Source organism: Cnephaeus nilssonii (assembly GCF_951640355.1).
Source record: "Cnephaeus nilssonii genome assembly, chromosome: 13".
Classification (NCBI taxonomy): Eukaryota; Metazoa; Chordata; class Mammalia; order Chiroptera; family Vespertilionidae; genus Cnephaeus; species Cnephaeus nilssonii.
In genome coordinates this window covers 72,664,770-72,677,911 of record NC_137084.1, presented here as the reverse complement: position 1 = coordinate 72,677,911, position 13,142 = coordinate 72,664,770, and the positions used below count along the sequence as shown (strand labels likewise).

Here is a 13,142-nt window from a genome sequence, read left to right as displayed (position 1 = left end):
ATTTTAATTTATGACAGGGCATTCCGGAAGGAGTAATACTATCAAGAAATTCTATGGGAAATTTTTCCTTTTTGGCATCATTCATTGAATTGATGAAATCATCACTCAAATAGGTGTGAAAATCTCCGCTTTCTTTCAGCTTCAGAATGTCAACAAAAACAACCAAATTCACTATCAACAATGACAGGTCAAAACACACGCATGCGATTGGTGCCAGCGAGAGCTTTATATGCATCGCGCATGTGCGAGTCAATGTTTATTTTTAAATTGCCAGTGCGCGTCATATGTACTGGCCAGTCGGTTGGTCGGATGGACAGACGGATGGATGGACGGTCGGTCACTTAGCCTTTTATAAATATAGATATGTAAACTATTCATTTGGATAATTCACTCTCATAAGGAAAATGATGTCATTTTCTCATCAGCTTATATAAGGAATTATGCTAAAAGGTTAAAATTCTACTGTTAAAAATATACTCATTCAGTAAAATTAAATTGGTTTCTCTTGTTTCCTTATATCTTCACAGATTGTGAGTGTTGGAAAGCATGTTAAAGGCTACCATTATATCATCGCAAACTTGGTAAGAACACTTTATTTTCATAAGAATTTCTCAAGCATTCAAGATTATTTCAAATACACCTCAAAATAATGTTCCAATAAATGATTGCAATATATTACTTACTAATCAGTTGAAGAATTGTTACTATATTACTTACTAAGTTTTTGTTACATAGGATTCTATTTTTATTTCAAAGATCATTATATTTCCAATGTAGAATTCAATATATTTGATGCAGATTAGCTTGATATCTGCCAATATGACCTTTAAAGCTAATTACAATGTTTGCTTTACTATGATATCACTCCACATTAAATAATGGCTTTTTCTCTGTATAGATGATAAATGTCAATCTATGAATAAAGATTGCCAGAGATCAACATGGAAATTAATTAGGAGAAATATTAATTAACAGCAGGGAGAGAGGAAGTGTGACAGAGGAAAGGAGGGAGGCGGGCGTATGTGGACATGTGTGGTGTTTATGTAGGTGAGTGAGGGACAGTTAGATACCACAGGAGTCCCCGACACTGGCAGATCTAGCTGTCCTAGATGGAAAAGCCCTGCTACCACCACAGGCACTCCCAGGCCTGCACGGCTTTGGCGCAGAACCCACACCATCTTGAAGGGGGAAGCAGCAGAGGCCAAGGACCACAGCAGCATCAATCCCCAGATTGTCCTCTGACACCGCCATGTACCTATGAATGGGAGCTGCTTACTAGCCATAACCCGTGTGGGACCACCACCATGTCTTTGCAGTGAGTAGCATGATACCCACACCATAGGCTCCCAGACATTTGTAGTGAGTGCACGCCAGAGAGACCTCCCAAGCTGCACCTCCTTACTGGAGCCCAGACCAGCATCCCAGGATCCCACACTTCAGGTCTCCAGCTGTGAGTGCAAACCAGGGGTACCCCTGCCCTGCCCCATCCCCAGTCCCAGTACAAAGTTGCAGTCCAGCACATCCTCCACCCCTAGCCCAAGAGAGAGACCTCAGTTGGTGCATTCTCAACCCGAGGCCCAGGACAGGGCTGCCGGTACAACCAGATGCACCCAACCATAGGTCACAGGACCATGCTAAAAGTGCACTGGAAGAGGGACCTAGGGTGCCATCCTGCCTTGGGTGCTGGGGCCGCACAGTGAATTGCATGCCAGAGGGCTCTGGGCCCTCACAGGGAGTCACATACCACAGGGACTGTGCAGGTGTTCCTACCAACCCCAAGTATCTGAAGCAGAAACTGAGGGACGAGAGCCATGGGAAAATGGGATACAATTCAGAGCAGAGATAATAAGGTATGAAACTCAAGACAGACCCAGCCTCTGGGCTAGCAAGTCCTGAATCATTGAACCACTAGGGGCTTCAACCTCTCAGACCCCAAGCAGGGTTCCCAGAGCCAGAAAAAGAGAGCATAAATGGGAAGAAAAAGAAACAATCAACAAAGAAAAGGAAATGAGGAATTGCCAGAAAAGGAATTAAATGAAATGAAGGCAAACAATTTGTCAGAGAAAAAATTCAGAGTAATGATTATATGAATGCTCAAAAGTCAGGATGAGAAATTCACCATGTGAAAGAAACAAGAGGCAATGAAGAATGACATAGCTGCAATTAAGAACACAATAGAAGGTTTCAACAGTAGACTAGAAGAAGCAGAGGACTGAATCAGTGAGTTAGAAAACAGTATAGAAAAATGGCACCCAATCTGAACAGCAATTGGAGAAAAATATTACAAAGAAGGAGGAGAGTATAAGAGAGCTTTGGGACAACATGAAATGAAGTAACATCCATTTAATAGAGGTGCCAGAAGGACAAGAAGAGGAGCAAGGATTGGAAAACCTATTTGAAGAAATGATAACAGAAAACTTCCTTGACTTAGGGAGGAAAAAAGTCACACAAGGACAGAGCATCCCAAACAAGATGAACCCAAAAGAACCACACCAAGAAACATCATAATTACAATAGCAAATGTTAAAGACAAAGAGAGAATCTTAAGGACTATAAGAGAGAGACAGAAAGTTACCTACAAGCGATCTCCCATTAGACTATCAAATGATTTCTCCACAGAAACACATCAGGCCAGAAGGGAATGGAATGAAGTATACAAAGTGATACAAAGAAAAGGACTGAATCCAAGAATACTCTATCCAGCAAGGCTATCATTCAAAATTGAAGGTGAAATCAGGAGCTTCACAGACAAAAAGAGACTAAGGGAGTTTATTACAACCAAGCCAGCAATGCAGACATGCTAAAAGGACTGTTGTAAAAAGAAGAAATAGAAGGAACAGGCATAAAGAATAAAAATGGCTACAAATAAGTTCTTATCAATAATAACCTTAAACGTAAATGGATTAAATGCTCTAATCAAACGACATAGGGTGGCTGAATGGATAAGAAATCATGACCCATATATATGCTGTCTATAAGAGACCCACCTCAGAACAAGGGACTCACACAGGCTGAAAGTGAAGGGATAGAAAAAAAATTTTTCAGGCAAAAAGAAATGAAAGAAAAGATGGGGTAGCAATACTTATATCTGACAAAATGGACCTCAAGGTGAAGGCCATAACAAGAGATAAGGAAAGCTACTTTATAATATTAAGGGATCAATAAAACAACTCTGGCAATATGCACCCAATACAGGAGCACCCAAATACATAAAAAAGCTTCTGGAAGATATCAAGGGTGAGAACAACAGCAATACAATCATAGTAGGGGACTTTAATACCCCATTGGCATCACGGAATAAATTCTCTAGACAAAAAAGTCAGCAAAGAAACAGCAATCCTTAACAACTCACTATATCAGATGGAACTAATTGACATCTTCAGAATATTTCACCCCCAAACCACAGACTATACGTTCTTCTCAAGTGCACACGGGACATTTTCAACAATAGGTGACATATTGGGACACAGACAAATCGCTTCAAATTCAAGAAGATTGAAATCATATCAAGCATCTTCTTAGAGCACAATGGCATAAAATTAGAAATCAACTAAATAAAAACAATTTAAAAAAATCAAGCACTTGGAGGCTAAATAGCATGCTATTACACAACAAATGGGTTACCAAAGAGATCAAAGAAAGAATAAAAAACATCCTGGAAACAAATGACAATGAAAACACAACAATCCAAATCCTATCGGACACCGTGAAAGCAGTCCTGAGAGGGAGGTTCATAGCTCTACAAGCCTACCTCAAAAAAAAAAAACCAAGAAAAACTGGTAGTAAATTATCTAACCCTATAACTTAAAAGAATTAGAAAGAAGACAACAAGAAAAGCCCAGAGTAAGCAAAAGGAAGGAAATAATAAAGATCAGAATGTTTTCTTCTTTTCCGCCTTTCCCACCCGTTTCTTTGGTGAAGATATTGTCCTTGAAGGAGGAAAAGAAACAAGGGCTGCGAAGAGATGTCATTGTATCCACTGTCTTCATCATCGCATACTGAGACAGGAATTTTCCGTGGTTAGTGACCTCAGTTTCATTATGGAATTGAGATATTAAAATGCAGCAATAGACTGTAAACAGTTACTGTATTGTGTTTCTTGAATAAAGTATAATTATGCCACTTAAGGGATTATCATGAAGATATTGAGAAACTTTGACGAATGCTTTTCATTATTTTGAGAAGGCCCAGAGTCTGAATATTATAATATATTTATAAAAATTCAAATATATGTAAATCTTAAAACTACTATATTCTGGTATTAATCACTGTAAGACCAAAAAGAAAATCTCATGCTTATGAAATGTCTGAATTCACAATGACATTATATCAGGAGATTCTGGCAAATAGCAGGTATTGACATCTGTTCTTTCCAAACAATGGAATTCAGAAAAAGAAAGTTGACATGTTATACATTGTTATGCCAGAAATAAATTTCTGACATTGACAAACCAATACAAAATGGAAAGAATTAATAACGATAACATCCTAATGGGTATCGCAGACTGTCTTAAACAGCCCTACTAGATGGTAGCATATGTAAGTTATCTGTAAAATGACTAATTAACAGCATATGGAGTAGAAAAATATTTTGCTTGTATTGGGTAATATAATTATCACTCTGACTAAAAATAACCAAGCTTTTACCATACGTAGTTGGTATCATTGTAACACATTACTAGGCCAGTAATTTGTACATATCTACATTATAATATAGTTTATTAATATGGATTCTATTGACTTATTCATTTATCCTTAAGAAACTGACTTTCAAGAACAGAATGATTTTTGTTTCATTGGGCCAATCAACAGCTATTTCTTGAGAACTATGCCCATAAGACTCACAAATGTGAAATCAATTAAGTACCAAAAGAAAGATTGTATTAACATTATACTTAATATTGAAAGACTGAGTGATTTTCCCCTAAGATTACTAACAAGACAAAGATGTCCCTCTCCTCATTTTATTGAACATTGTACTAAAGGTTCAAGCAAGGGATGTTAGGCAATAAAATAAATAAAAGGCATCCAGATTGAGAAAGACAGTTTTATATGTAGAAAATCCTAAGAAACCTAATTTAAAAAACTGAAAACTAATAAATGGGTTTAGCAGGGTTGCAAAATATAAGGTCAATATACAAAAATATTTGTATTTCTATATAGTAGCAACAAACATTCTAAAAGTAAAGAAAATAATTATATTTCTAAATTACAATTATAATATTCAATTAATGGGGTTGTTACTTAACCAACTCATCAAGATTGATTTAGTTGGAGGGATCAAGATGGAGACAGAGGAAGCTCCTGAATGTCCTTCATCCCACAGATGCACACACACAGCAATTCCTCTGAAAGAAATGCAGAAAAGTAACTGAGTGACTCTTCTACTTCAGGCAACTAAGAAAATAGCCACATCAAAATGGGTAGGAAAGACTGAGACACATTATTTCCATAAATACTATCCCTGGTACAGTGTCATAAAATTTTAAGGGAATCCCCAATTCCCAGCTTCTCCATGAGGAGCAAAGATTTGGACTGAAAATTTAGCACCCCTGCCACTCAAGATACAGACCTCCCCCCCACCCACCCCCCGCCGCCAAAAAAAAAAAAAAAAAGTCTACCTCTAAAAGCCAATGGCACATGTATCCACAAGATCCACAGGACTATAGAAAATAGAAGCCATTCTAAATGGGTGCATGAGCACTCCATGTGGCTATCCCAACAGGCCTCACCACAGAGGGAGAAAGAAAAACGCCCGTCTCCCAGTATTTTCCTGGAAAAGGATTGACTCTATACTTTGCAACCTGCTGCCTGAGAGTCCATCTTCAAGGGTCTAACTTCACACATGTAGGGGCTGGCTGTGATCCTCCATGGTGCCTGGGGGAGCTGGTAAGCATGTATGCCACTTTCTTTCCTCCAGCTTCCTCTTACTGTAACCAGGTTGCCAACCTGTCTCTAGAAGGAGATTGTACACATGCCTGGCACCCCATCTTCTGCTTATGCTGCCCAAGGGACAACTGAATCTGATAGCCAACTGAGCTTGCATTCACAAACCCCACAGGACTGTAGCAAACAGTGAAGCAGTTCTTAACTGGTAGTGCATGAGAGTACTTGCCACAGCTATCCCCCCAGGGCTCAGTGTCGAGGAAACAAGCAAAATGCCCAGTTTGCAATCTTTCCTTAAATGGGTTTGACTGCATACTTTCAAGCTGCTGCCTAAGGGTCAGGCTTATAATCACCTGCATCTAGGTGCTCAAAGCAGGCAGCGTGAGCAATCACACAGGTTTGAGAGCTTAGGCTGCCCTGGTTTGTCCAAAAGGGAGTTCAAAAAAAAAACAGTTGTAAAGATGCTTCGTGAGGTTAGGAAAGCAACACACACAAAAATGAGCACCCAAATACATAAAAAAGCTTCTGGAAGATATCAAGGGTGAGAACAACAGCAATACAATCATAGTAGGGGACTTTAATACCCCATTGGCATCACGGAATAAATTCTCTAGACAAAAAAGTCAGCAAAGAAACAGCAATCCTTAACAACTCACTATATCAGATGGAACTAATTGACATCTTCAGAATATTTCACCCCCAAACCACAGACTATACGTTCTTCTCAAGTGCACACGGGACATTTTCAACAATATTGGGACACAGACAAAAATGAGAATTTCAGCAAAGAAATAGAAAATATAAAAAGGTACCATACAGAAATCACAAAGCTGAAGAATACAATAACTGAACTTCAAATTTCAGTATAGGGTTTAACAGCAGAGTAGATTAAGGGGAAGAAAAGAGCAGCTAACTTGAAGTCAGAACAGTGGAATTCAATCAGATAAACAAAAAGAAAACAGACTGAAAAAAGACTGAAGATAGTTAAGGGATTTATGATACATGATCAAATTGATTAATATACACATTATAGAGGTTCCAGAAGGAAAAGACAGAGATAAAGGGGCAGAAAGCCTGTTCAAAGAAGTAATAGTTGAAAATTTTCCTAAGCCAGGGAAAGAAACACACATCCAGATCCAAGAACACCAAAAAATACCAAAAAGCTGAATCTAAAGAGACACACACTGAGATACATTATAATTAAATTAAATAAAAACAAAGAGAGAATCTTAAAATGAGCAAGAGTAAACCAACTTGTTATGTACAAGGGAATCACTACAAGATATAAGTGTATTTTTCAGCAAAATCTTACAAGCAAGAAGAAAGTGAGATAATACATTCAAAGGGCTGATAGAGGAAAAACTGCCAACCAAGAATGCTTTACCTGACAAAGATGTCATTCAGAATTGGAGAGATAGTTTTCCAGACTAACAAAAGCTAAAAGAGTTGATCACCATGAGTGGCCTTACAAGAGATGTTAACATTTCAAGCTGAAATTAAAGGACACAAATTACTAACATGAAAGTATAAAATCCACTGGTAAAGGTAAATATAGAGACAAATTCAGAATACTCCAATATACAGGACACCCTGTCGTAATAGTGGTGGGTAAATCACTTCTAATTCTAATGTAAAGGTTAAAAGACAAAAGCATTAAAAGGAATTATAACTACAATAGTTTATAAATGGATACACAATATTAAAAATATGTAAATTATAATACCAAAAACATAAAATGTAAGATGGAATGTTTTAAATTGCAGAGATTTGTATGTGTTCAAAGTTTAGTTGTTATAAGCTTAAGTTAAACCATTATAACTATAAGATGCTTTAGGTAAGCCTCATGGTAGCCACAAAACAAAAACCTAGAGTAGAAACACAAAAGATGAAGTGAAAGGGATCAAAACATCACTATGTCAGTTCATAGCAGCACAATTTACAATAGCTAAGATTTGGAAACAGCCTGGGTGCCCGTCAGCAGATGACTGGATCAGAAAACTATAGTACATCTACACAATGGAATACTATGCTGCCATAAAAAATAAGGAATTCTTACCATTTGCAGCAACCTGGATGGAATTGGAGAAAATTATGCTAAGTGAAATAAGCCAATCAATGAAAGAAAAATACCACATGATCTCACTCATTTATGGATAATAAAGAAAATTATAAACTGTTGAACAAAAAGATAGATACAGAGACAGTAAAGCATCAAACAGAATGTCAAATTACAGCGGGAAGGTTAGGGAGAGGTGGGGGAGATAAGAGATCAACCGAAGGACTTGTATGCATACATATAAGCATAACCAATGGACACAAAACTCTGGGGGGTGAGGGCATGTATGGGAGTGGGGTGGGGGACGACAATGGTAAGATATGTACACATATAATACCTTAATAAAAATGAACAAAATTTTAAAAAAGCAAACATCACTATGTCAAGTCATCAAATCACAAAAGAGGAGAGCAAAAGAGGAAGAAAGGAACAAAGGACCTATGAATCAGCTGGAAACTAACCACAGAAAATTCCTGTCTCAATATGTGATGAAGATAGTGGATACAATGAAATCTCTTTGCAGCCATTGTTTCTTTTCCTTCTTCAAGGACAATATAGCACACGTGTTTCTGTTTACAGACAGCTTATATGTACAATACACTAGAGGCCCAGAGCATGGATTCATGCACCTGTGGGGTCCCTCAGGGTGGCCTGTGGGATCAGGTGGAAACTGGCTCTTCGACATTCCCCAAGGGGTCCCAGATTTCGAGGGGGAACAGGCCAGGCCAAGGGGCCCCAACTATATGCTGCATACAAAAGACTACTTCAGATTTAAGGGCACACATAGACTGAAAGTCTAGGAGAGGATAAAAGATAGTCCATGCAAATAGAAACAAGGAAAAAAGGAGAATCTATACTTATATTAGACAAAATTGTCTTTAAGCCAGAACTAACAAGATACAAAGAAGGTCATATAACAATAAAGGGATCAATAGAATATAACATTTGTAGATAAATACCTGATATCAGAGCATCTAAATATATAACGCAAATATTAACAGATCTGAAAACAGAAAAAGACAACAATACAATAATAGTAGGAAACTCCAATACCCAATTTTCAACAAAGGATAGATAACCTTGTAAGGCCAGACGCCCCTTGCAGACTCACATTTTTACTCAAATGCAATGATCCCACTTAAGATCCACGAACTTGGAGACATTGTTTTACTTTTTCCTTTATATTTCTTATATTTGTTCAACTTTCCTTCATTGAGCATGCCCAAATCCACCACCTATATGCTTTGACCATCAAAAATGCGTACTTTAATCAATTAATCAATTTCTTAACAACCTAAATTTTAAACAATGTTAAGAGGGAATCTCTCTTTTGATTTGACAGTCCTTCTGCTCACTGTACCAGAGCATCTCAGTGATTTAGATAACCAGTGAGCCTGAAATGCAAAACAGCACAAATGTTTCTGAATTAGATAAATCTGGAAGGATGAACGTTTATTAAATACCTATGATGTGATGGACCTATATAGGTTTATATCAATAGTCATCATATTATCTGAAGGTCTATAATTTATTAATCCTCCCCCCCTTTTCCTTCAGAGGATGTATCGACTGTAAGTGGAAATTAAAAGGAAAACCAAGTTGAAAGATGATCTTTCCATAGGAGGCCACTAACCATTGTGACATGAGGCTTTGTTGAACAACACATTTAAACAAGTAGGAAGCCTCTCCCAGGTCCTCCCACTGCCATCGGGAGAGGGAGGAGCATTGTTTACTTAGTTACCGAAATCCCGTGTGCCCCGCCCCCCTTCCAATGCAGAATTACAATCCTACCTAATAATAGACAAATATGCAAATTGACCATACCTCCTACACACCCACAAGCCACGCCCATAAGACACACCCACCATCCAATCAGAGTGAGTATGCAAATTAACCCATCCAAGATGGCTACAGCCACAGACAGCAAGGTTTCCCAGGCAACAGAGGGAAACAAGCTTTCCGCCAGCCATTGCAGGCCTAAGCCTCCACTCAAGCTACAAAGTTTCAATTATAGAAGGTAAACAAATTCAAACAGAAATGGCATCAGAATGGAGCTTGAGAGAGCAGGCCAGAGTTGCCGCCGGCAACAGGGGAAGCAAAACTTTCCGCACACCCTGGCCGGGCCCACCCGCTTAAGGCAACAGTTTCAATTATAACCCCAACAGAAATGGCTGCCACTGCAGAGGGAGCCCCAGGCTTGGCTCCGCTCCAGGCTACAAAGTTTCAATTGTAGAAGGAAAATAAATTCCAGATACCAGGGCCTCCGCTTAGGTTACCAGGGGGCGTGGCCAGCCTGCAAACTACCACAGGCTCCTCTCTCAGGCCGCCCCACGCCCCAAGGGAACCCCTGCCTGATCCGGGACGCCCTTCAGGGCAAACCAGCTGGCCCCCACCCCTGTACCAGGCCTCTATCCTATCTAATAAAAGAGTAATATGCAGATTGATCATCACTGCAACACACAATATAGCTGCCCCCATGTGGTCAAAGATCCTGCCCCCATGTGGACACAAGATGGCCACCACAAGATGGCCAGCAGGAGAGGCCAGTTGGAGGCACCTGGCCTGCAAGGGAGGGCAGTTGAGAAGGACCAGGCCTGCAAGGGAGGGAAGTTGGAGGTGATCAACCCTGCAGGAGAGGGCAGTTAGGGGTGACCAGGCCGGCAGAGGAGGGAAGTTGGGGGCAAACAGGCTGGCAGCAGAGTGGTTAGGGGGTGATCAGGCTGGCAGGCAGAAGTGGTTAGGGGCAATCAGGAAGGCAGGCAGGCAAGCAGTTGGGAGCCAGCAGTCCTGGATTGTGAGAGGGATGTCCGACTGCCCTCCAGGGGTCCCAGATTGGAGAGGGTACAGGCTGGGCTGAGGGACAACCCCCCTCCGTGCACGAATTTCGTGCACCGGGCTTCTAGTCTTATTATAACGTCACCCAGAACTTTCAGTTCCACAATATTCTCTGGGTAAAAACTGAAATCTAAATGATCACCAAAATACCTGTTTCCAACAAAACTGCCTCACAGTCTAGATCCTATCATTTTTCCTATATTATTATTTAAAAAATATACAAAATGAAAAACATTGCCTGTACTCAAACAAACATAGCTAAAATGAACTTAGCCAGCCACCATTCTTTTGGATCACAACTGGGAGGAGTTTATAATCAGATATGGCAATATTTTTTTTTCTTTACCTGCAGCATAGCAGCAGGACAGAATCAGAGAAATGTGGGTTATTATTTATCAGACTTGACATCAGATGACTTTTCTGAAGGCTGCAGCTTTGCCTGCGCGTGTTGCAGCTGTGGGATTATGCTGTGAAAGAAAGCGTCTATTGTAGCCACTGCGGGAAGAAAATAAAAATGTCATCAATTAGCAACTAATGCAATAGTTGAATCTCTGTGGCTTTTAGAAAACTGAAATTATTTGTTTGACTGTGGGTCTGCTCAATATTCTCGTAGAAACAAACAAATGTTTAACTGACATTTTACTAGCTAGAGATTGATGGGCAGCGTTTGCCCCCATTTCAAAAACATAGATTTGCTTTCTGGTGCCTAGTTTCTTTCCCCATGAAATGAGAATGTTACTGATGAGCTGTCAAATTAGCTGGCACATAATAGGCATGAAATAAATATTTGTTGAATGAATAAATTAAGAATAGCCATTATTTACTAAATCCAAACCAGATGTGCTAGCTACCTTAGCCTTCTCATTCTCATTGTACATGTGGGGAAGTTAACACAGTGGGATTTAGAGTTTGGGCTGTTTTCTTCAGTATTATTACCCACCCCGCCTTCTCCTAGGGACATTATGGTAAATACCAAAATTAAAAACACACATATTTGTATAAGAATACACAGAGCATGGAATTAAAAAGGCAAACTCAAGAGATATCTTGGCTCCAATACATATTTGCTGGGTGAACTTGAATAGTTTTGCTGTAACCCACTGAGCCTCAGTTTTCCTTATTTATAAAATACTAGAGGCCCAGGGCACAAAATCGTGCATGGGGGGTGTCCCTCAGCCCACCTGCACCATCTCCAATCTGGGACCCCTCGGGGGATGTCAGACATCCCTCTGACAATGCAGGACTGCTAGCTCCTAACTGCTCTCCTGCCTGCCTGCCTGATTGCCCCTAACTGCCTCTGCCTACTGTCCTGATCACCCCCTAACCATTCCTCTGCCAGCCTGATCACTCCCAACTGCCCTCCCCTGCTGGCCTGATTGCCCCAACTGCCCTCCCCTGCCAGCCTGATCACCCCCAACTGCCCTCCCTTGCTGGCCTGATTGCCCCCAACTGCTTGCTCCCCTGTGCAGGCCTGACCTCAACCCTAACTTCTTGCTCCCCTACTGGCATGATCACCCCTAACTGCTTGCTCCCCTGCCAGCCTGATCACCCCTAACCTCTTCTGCCTTGGCCTCCGTGGCTTTGTCCAGAAGGAAGTCGATGTCTGGAAGATGTCTGGTCAACCCGGTCTAATTAGCATATTACCCTTTTATTAGTATAGATGGCTCATAATAGGATCTACCTCATAACCTTGTTATGAGAGCTAAACTAGATAATCCATGTGTTGTGTCTAGTAAAGTGCCTGATACATAACAAGCCCAGCATTAGTATTAGCTATTAGTTCACACTCTTGGGGCTTTCCATAGCAACTTTCCTGAGTTGCCAAGAGACTGATATGTTTCCTTTTAGGTGGCCAACAGCAATGTGCATGTATTGGCAAGGCAACCTCCTTTGTTATTTTTTAAAAAAAAAACAGACGTCTCCAAAAACATGGCTGAGATGCAGTCAGTTGGCGAGACAACCCCAGGTCTTCCTCTCCTCCCCGATTCCTGCTCTGACTCCTCGTGTAACTGCAAGGTCACTGCTGCATATTTTACTTCCACAAAAAAAAAAAAAAAAAAAAGGCAAAACACTTTCTCTTAGTTCCCACAACAATTGAATCAAATTCATATTTTTAAAAGGAACTTTACTAAATCTAAGAGAAAACAAAAAATAATTCAAATACAGATGTACAAGCCTGTGTGTGTGTGTATGTGTGTGTGTGTGTTGTTTACTTTTCTCTGAGAGAATATCTTTGGGTTTATTAATTCACTTCCCTAATATGCTCTGTGCCCTCTTCTTGTAATTTTTATTTGTTTTACACTTTGCATTGAGTATGTATTTTTGTACAGCATTTTAAATATTTAATGGGGACAAAGGGGGACCA

At 40.0% G+C, this 13,142-nt stretch overlaps 1 protein-coding gene across 2 annotated transcripts in view; it reads left to right on the top strand.

The window, feature by feature from the left end:
• The window catches only part of GRIA4 (glutamate ionotropic receptor AMPA type subunit 4), a 398,719-nt gene that overhangs the window by 300,887 nt on the left and 84,690 nt on the right, over window positions 1-13,142 (top strand). For both annotated transcript variants that reach the window (XM_079788918.1, XM_079788919.1), the window contains one exon: window positions 528-581. In XM_079788918.1, the coding sequence (XP_079645044.1) occupies window positions 528-581 (54 nt within the window). The remainder of the gene's footprint in view (window positions 1-527; window positions 582-13,142) is intronic.